An 8087-nucleotide genomic window follows, 5' to 3' on the forward strand; every position below is an offset into this window, starting at 1 on the left:
TGCCCTTCAAAAGTGAGGACAAAATAATGACATCTTCAACAAAAAACAAATGAGCCCTCCAAATGGTTTTCTCTCAAGACTCCCCTTCTCCTGAAGCAGCACCACCCACAGTCACGTGGGCCAGAAACCTAGGAGTCATCTCTGATTCCTGCAGTTCCTTCGCCTTTAACCTCCCAGCTGTCAGTATGCCCATTTGATCCTCCAAAATACATCTAGCAAAGCAATGCAAATTATAACGGTACATCATTTCTTACCCAGGAGATAGGCAAATACTTAAAAGTCTGACAAATGCCAAGAGCTGATTATGACGCTGATAATACACCTAGTGAGAAAGCAACGTGCCAGCATCTGGCGAAACAAACGCACACCTATAACCCACAACTGCGATTCTAGAGAGATACTCAAGAGAAACTTTCACAGTTTGTAAAAGGAGAGGAGCCTTGGTATTCTTTGCAACAATGTAAAATCAACGTAAGGGTCCAAGGCAGGACAAGAAAAATAAAAGGTTATGGCAGTTAAACGAAACAAACAGGGTCTCTACATAATAATATGGATAACCTCAAACACAAGCTGCAGAACATTACACACAGTATGATGCCATTTTTTGATAATTTTTTAAACAAACCAAAAAGAGATCCATATATTGCTTACAGACACACACACATACATATTCCAGTATGAAAACTATTCCAGAGGGCCCACATCACATTCACCATGGCTGCCTTTAGGAAATACAAAAGAAAGGAAGGGGAACAGGACCAGAACTGCTCGACAGGAGCGAGCTCCACTTTACTCAGTACTTATTAACAAGTATTTCCTGAAGGCCTATTCCACGCGAGGTCTCAGGTCTTGGAGACACAGCAGTGGTTAAAAGCAGATGCCATTCCTTCTTTCACAGAACTTACGTTCTAAGAGAGAAGAGACGATCGATGAACAGGTATGTAGCAGGTGAGGAGCGCTAGGAGCCAAGAGGAAAAATGAGGCTGGGAAAGGGGACAGTGGGGTGCTACTTGAGACAGGCTGGGGGAGGAAGGCCTCTGTGGCAGGGAGACGTGCGAGCAGAAACCTGAAGGGAGCAAGCAAGCACATACGCAGATACCTAAGGGGAAACCACCGTGGGCAGCGCTTGGCAAGTTCACGGAACAGCAAGGAGACCAGCGTGGTGACAAAAGTGGGGGGAAATATCAGAGACCACAGGGGACTAGAGCAGGGGCAAGGACAGCCCCAAGGTGAGAACGTTTTTTTATGTTTTTAAAGGGTCATCAAGAAGAAGGGTTTGCGAGAGCCCAAGTGTGGCCCACACCGCTGAGAACGTCTGCTGTCGGGCCTTCTTACAGGAAAAGCGCGTAGGCCCCTGGCCTACAGCACAGAGACCCGACACTGCAGGCAGCAGGGACGCCAAGGACGCTGCCGACTTGGAGAGGAGTGACACGACCTCTGCTTTAGAGAGGCTTCTCTGGCTGCTGCGTGCACAAGGGCAGCGGCAACGAGAACGCTGGACGGCCAAGGCAAAGCAAGGGCAAGACCGCCCCAAAATCTGCGCCCGAGCAACGGGAAGAACGATGCGGCCAGGTGCTAGGATGGAGACACTTACCTGAGATGCTTTAATTATTTTTTGTAAAGACCTTAAACGATGGGACAGAACATTAACAGCTACTACATGGATTCTGAGTAATGGGAACGTGTTGTTTCATTGCTTTCTGTACTTTTCCGTGAGTTTTTATATAGGTTTGTCCTACGCCGATCTTTCCCTTCACTTTTGCCGCCCCCCCCCCCCCCGCAATCCACCTCGCCCTTGTAACTCCCACCCGAACCCCTCCTCACTGGCGCCTATCCCCACGTCCTCTCTTCCCCTCCTCCACTCGGTAGCCGAGGACACTCTTCTTACAAGGCAGGGTGTCCAATGCTTAAGAACGTGGCCTCTGAAGCCAGGACGCCTGGGTTCAAAGCTCGGCTCCACCACTTACTAGCTGTAAGTTACTTGGCTTCCCTGTGCCTCTGTTGTCCACTGTCATCCGTAAATGGTGCTCATGTTAAGTACCTAACAGGGTTATTGCGAAAAGTAAATAGGTTAAGATCCCTAAAGCAGGTGGGGCAGAACTGGACACAGAGACCATTGTGTAAATATTAGCTACAATTACTTAAACATAAATCAAATGTCATCCCCCAGTTTAAAACCCTTCATTGGCTTCACGCACTTAGAATAAAATGTAAATTCCTTACCTACTCAAACTGCCTGAAGCGTCCCAGCTCACTGCCGGCTCAGACCACACACAGCAGCTTTCAGCCCTCTGGAGGCGCTCTGCTTCCCCAAGCCCCGGGCCCAGCCTCTGCCTGGTCCTCGACCCCTTTAGGTCACACCTGAAAGAGTTTTCCCTCCAAGAGGCCTCCCCTGGCTACGGGCCCTACCTACTCCTCCCACCACAGGCCCCCAACTCTCCCCTCAACCCCTTGTTGATTTCCTTTCACACATCAGCATAATTTGCAATGACTTTATACATCTGTTTACATTTTTCTTCAGTCTCCCGTCTAAACAAAAGCTCCAGGAACGCAGGAAATTCATCTGCTTTATTCACTGTATTCACCCTTCCGCCAAGCACAGGACCTGGCATTTGGTCGGGATGCTATCAATATTTGTTGAATAAATAAATGTTCTAGAAAACAATACACTCTAAGCATACCCTAAAAGCACCTATCATGTCACTTTTTAAACATTCCAAAGAAAGCAGTTAATTTCCTATGCAGACTGAAAAAATAAGTAATTTTATAACTTTCTACATGTTACATTGATTTTAATATACAAAAAGTCCAAACATATCGAATCACTTTGTTGTACACCTAAAACTAACATAACATTGTAAATCAACTATAATTCAATTTTTTAAATTCTCTCAAAAAGGGTGTTTTCTTACTAGCATACTATTTTTCTGTGAAACTGGTTTCCAGTTTGGGAAACAGTGGAGATGGACAAGCTTTTCTGAATTGCAAAATACAAAAAGGCATACAGCGAAGTTTCCCGGGCACTGACATTCCCCATCTGCTTGGTTCCCAACACCCTCCCCAACAGGTAACCATTGTTATTAGTTCCTTGCTTAGCCTTCCTGAGAATTTTCATGCATATGCAACCACTTCCTTTATTTCTATTTAACAGAAATGGTAACAAACAATGCACATTTGCCTACACTTTGCTTCTGCAACTTAGTAAAATATTTTGGAAACCTCTGCCTATTAGTTCATAAGGAGCCTCCTCATTCCTTTAAACAGCCTCACGACTTCAATCGCCATCTGGGTACATAGCGTGCAGCGAACACTCGGGTTATTCGCCATCTTTTACTATTACAAACAAGGCAGTGAATAATCGTGTACCTACGGTATCTCACGCAGGTAAAAATATACCTACACGTTAAATTCCTAGAACTGGTATTGCTGCGTCCAAGGATGTACATGCTTGTAATTCTAAAAGCTGCTGCCCAGGGCACCTGTATCTACCGGGGGTCCAACCAGAGAAAGAGAAGGCCCTCAAGGAGTTGAAGTAGAGGGAACTGAAAACAAGGAATTGGTTACACATACAATAGAAAAGCTGAGAATCATACAGGAAATGGTAAGACAATGCAGAGATTAGCAAGAGGAACAAGTTGCTACCACCTCTAAACTGGAGGGTCACAGGGAGGAGGTCCTTCCAAAGCTCAGGGGCTCAGTCAACGGGCAGGAGCTGGAGCCAAAAGGAGACCGACCGCCAGACACACGGCTGAAGGCAGAATGCGAGCAGAGACGATAACCTGGCCTCTCCCTTCCTCCTGCCATCCAATCACCCACCAGCGGCTCCCACTGGCCACCCCTAGCCCCGAGCCAGCCGACCCAGGCTCTGGGAAATGTCCCTCTGCGGGCAAAGGGCAAGCAATGGATCCAAGCCAACCAAACACAGGCTGGCGTAGCCTCCTTAAGAGTGGTAACTAATTTACACTCCTATCGCCCACAGATGGTTTCAAGTGTAGGGGTTATCGCTGGCCTGACAGGCAAGATCTGGGATCTCAGCCCGGCCTTAATTTATATTAACTTTATTGGGTGAGGTGGAGCAGCTTTTCAGGTGAAGCACAGACTTACGTCTCATCTACGCTGATTGGGGTAAGGGGGGGAGAGGGGTGCAGGAGGGAGGGGAAATCAGTAAAGTTATTCACCTCATCTGCCACAGATGGTCCATTCAGGAAGTTCAGTCACACAGACCCCCAAACTGAGCATTAGGATGGTGGCAATGAGCCAAACTTAGCCAGTCACCTTCCAAGTAGAGACATATCTCAAGAACTGTTCTAGAAAAACTGAAAGGCAACAAGGCCCCAAAGGGATGAAAGATACCTTAACTACACTCAGCACACATTATAAATAACAGCGTGTTCTTGTAATCTAGTGCCCCCCAGGTGTTCCTGCTTAGAACTGCCTGCCACCCATTCCTACCACTACCCTCTCTCCTAATCCTGCAGTTAAAGAACAAACAGTAATACCCCGGACAAAAACTTAAAAGTATCCAAACAGCAAGCAGGAATCATTTTTTGAAGTCTTCTAACGGGACCAACACATTAGCAAAAAAGATACTTTAATTCTTTTGCCCCTGGCATAACTACTGTTTGAATAGATTATTTACCCTCTCTGGTAAACAAGCTGAAACTGACTTCCCCATATACAGTTCAGAGTTCTGTACTACACTCTAAAAATATACCCAAAAAAGTTATGTTTTGCAAATGACTGGCAAGCGAAACTATTCTCTTTCAAAGGGCTGAACTTTATTTTTAAAAACATGAATTTTAAAGCAAAGCATTTTTAGAAATCTAAATGGTGATAAAAACTAATGAACCATAAAGAGGTATATTAACTTCAAAACCTCCATCAATCAAGAGTTAAATATAAGCACACCAAATTTATATGACAAGCACTATATATATATATACAAGACTCTTCCTTCAAAACTCTAAGATTTCCATCTATTCAAAAACACACTTACTCTAAGAATGCCAAACATTTTAAAGTGTCTTCCATAAGGCAAGGAAGAAAGAATTTAATAAACCATATCAATAAAGCTTAATGAGGCAGGGACATTTTAGTAGATAATAAATATCTGTTCACTGTTGACTGTTCCAGTGAAGTGAATTAAATGATACTTTAAAAACAATCATACCCTTTTTCCCACTGCAGGGTAATTTTTTTTTTTGAAGAGATGATTTCACATAATTTCAAACATTCAGAAAAGTTCCAAGAATTGTACAAGAAACACCAATATACCCTTGACCCAGATACACCAAGTATTTACATTTTGCCCCATATGTTTATCCTCTGTCTCCCTCTATTTTTTCATGTGTGTGTAAACTTTTTTTTCTGAACCATTTGACAGTAAGTTGAGGCCCTGTACTTCTTTATACCTTAATAATTCAGTGTGTATTTCCTAAGAAAAGGAATATTTTCTCTATTTTTATTATCAAAACCCAGAAATTTAATACTGATACAATACCATTATCTGATCTATTGCCTATTCAAACTTTATCAGTTGTCTTATTAGGGTAAATTTTTTAAGTTTTTTTTTCCCAAATTTGAAAGTAATATACATCATTCCAGAAACTTGGAAAATATAAAAACCGAGAAAATAAAACATCCATAATATCAGCAGTTTTCACATTGTTTAGACCATAATATATAAAACTGCTTATTTTTAATGGTTGTAAAATATTTCATCCAGTAAACTCCCCATAATTTACCTCACCAGTCTCCTATTAGGCACTGTCGTTTCCAATTTTCTATTATAAATAGCGTTAATGCACAGCTCCCGTGCATGAGATTTTTTTTTTTTTTTTTTTTTTTTTTTTTTTTTTTTTTTTTTTTTTTTAAATCTCAGGATTGTATTCCCAGAAGAAGCTATATTAGCCCAAAGAAAGTCTTGATACTTTGGAGAGGTAATACTATCCTTCGCTATAGTATTCAAGATCTATACTGGCTTCCTTTTTTCATCTTTATACCTGCTTTTACCTTCAAGTTTTCTACATTCCTTAACTGACAAGAGTCCAAAACTCCTTCAAATGAAATCGCCAAGCCAGCCAGCTGCCTGGACTCGAATGTCAAACGTTTAAATATTACAGTTGTTTGTTTTCTAAAAAGGAGACACTTGTCTGCCGGTGCCGTTACCCCAATTGTGACAGGCAGGAAACACCGCGTCCACGGAGAATCCATCACTTATGTTCTTCAGACAGCAGCCTGGCTGGAGGAGAGTGTGCACCTGGGCTCCTCCTTTCCACACAACTTTCCGTCATAAACAACACACCCACTCGGTGCCACAGTGCTACCCCTAGCTCCAACTATGAGAACTGAACTCGACAAATGCCAGGATTCGGGCCAACTTCCCCCCATCCCAGCCCCACCGCTTCTTGGGGCGCAAACATTTCCCCCGGAGCAGCACTTAAATGCTAGAAGGCACCTTGATTAACCACTTCATCCTGAAGCATGCAACACTGCTGATTCTTACAGGCAGCTGCTCCGCAGCCTGTAATTAAGATTTTTTTTTTTCCAAAATGCTCCCTTATTACAAGGGATTCTGATGATTCCGTCTGTCAGCATAAAGGAGATCTTTAGCAAAAACAGAGAGAGATCCTTAACTTTGGGTGTTCCTGTAAAACAGGGGTATTAACCCTTTGCTTCCCAAGCCAACGACCCACTCCATCCACAGACTACACAGACACGTTATTCGCTTTTAAAGGCGTTATTCGCATCATGACACAACAGTAATCTGTATTCCACTAAATAATTTACAACAAACGCGAATCTTCTAGCAAGAGGTGACCGAGCGTCAGACGGACAGCTTGGTTTTCTGGTCTCACCTCCGGGCGGGTTGCAGCTCCTGACTCCGACCCCTCGGCTCCTCTGACTTTTTTAAAATTTATTTATTTTTGACTCACTCCGTAACGTTCCCCTATTTCATAAAATGCATGCGCTCTAGCTGCCCCCTCCTCATTTAACGATCCCACTGACCACTTCTGACCTAAAGCCAAGAAAACTGTCACGACGTTCAACCCTCTCCCCCCAGCCACCCTTCTTGGACCCGGAGGATCCCCAATTCAAAACTTTGCCCTCCCGGTTTCCCGTGGACTCCCCGCTTCCCACCACCTGAGAGAAGACGCGGGGAGGGTCGTCACCGGTGGTTGGGCTCCGGAGGGCGTGGACGCCCTTGGCGACCAGAGGCGGAGAAGGTCGCCCCCAAGGTCCCCCGCCTGGGGAGAGCGACCCCCAAACCCCGAACCGAGCCTCCGGGAGGGCCCGGCCGGCGGGCAGCCCCGGCCTCGTCCCGGACCCTCGCCCGGGCTCCGCGACGACCCCGCCGGCCCCCGCCTCGGGGCCCCCGGACCCCCTCCTCGGGCCCCGGGCCCGGCGCGCGCCGCGGGCCTCGGCGGTCGCCAGCCGGCACCGGCGCTGCCCAGACCCGGTCTTCTCAGGCGGACCCGGACCACCGACCCCCGACCCGGGACCGGCCGTCCCCGCTCCGGTCCAGCGCGTCCGCGACCCCCGCCCCAGGCCGCCAGCCGCGCCGGCCACACCTCCGACACTTACCGCCGCCGCCCTCGCCGCCGCCGCCGCCGCCGTCTTCGTCCATCTTGAGGCCGCTCCCGCAGCCGGCGAGCCCGGGGCCGGCGGGCGAGGGGCCGCGGGTGCGGAACGCGCGGGCGGCCGTGCAGCTCCAGCAGCGCGCGGACCGGGTCGCTGCCCGGGCCTCCTCCCGCGGGGCGGGGCGCTCGCCGCTCGGCGCCGCCGTCACGTGGCGCGCAGGCCCCGCCCCCGGCTGCGGTGGGCGGGGCCCGAGGCCGCGCGGCCCCGCCCGCGGGAACCCGCCCGGACCCCTCGTGAACGCGCTCGGCCCCGCCCGGGGCCCCGCGAGGGTGAGAGGGGACCCTCCGGGGGCGACGCAGGCTTGCACACCCGGCCCCGCCCCGCCTCCGAGCAGCCTTGGGACGGACGTGGGGTCCGGGGCAGGCGAATTCCCAGTCTACAAAACCCGGCGGCGGGAGGTCCTCCTCGCACGTGCACCCAGGGAAAAAAGATCAAGAAACGTATTT

General features: G+C 47.9%; 1 protein-coding gene across 1 annotated transcript in view; it reads right to left on the reverse strand.

Moving 5' to 3' along the window:
- The window catches only part of CYTH3 (cytohesin 3), a 93662-nt gene extending 85896 nt beyond the window's left edge, over nt 1-7766 (reverse strand). The window contains exon 1 of the mRNA XM_082360009.1: nt 7585-7766. Within this exon, the coding sequence (XP_082216135.1) occupies nt 7585-7627 (43 nt within the window). The 5' untranslated portion in view covers nt 7628-7766. The remainder of the gene's footprint in view (nt 1-7584) is intronic.
- Between the last annotated feature and the right edge of the window lie 321 nt (nt 7767-8087).

Source organism: Balaenoptera borealis (assembly GCF_965194805.1).
Source record: "Balaenoptera borealis genome assembly, chromosome: 16".
Classification (NCBI taxonomy): Eukaryota; Metazoa; Chordata; class Mammalia; order Artiodactyla; family Balaenopteridae; genus Balaenoptera; species Balaenoptera borealis.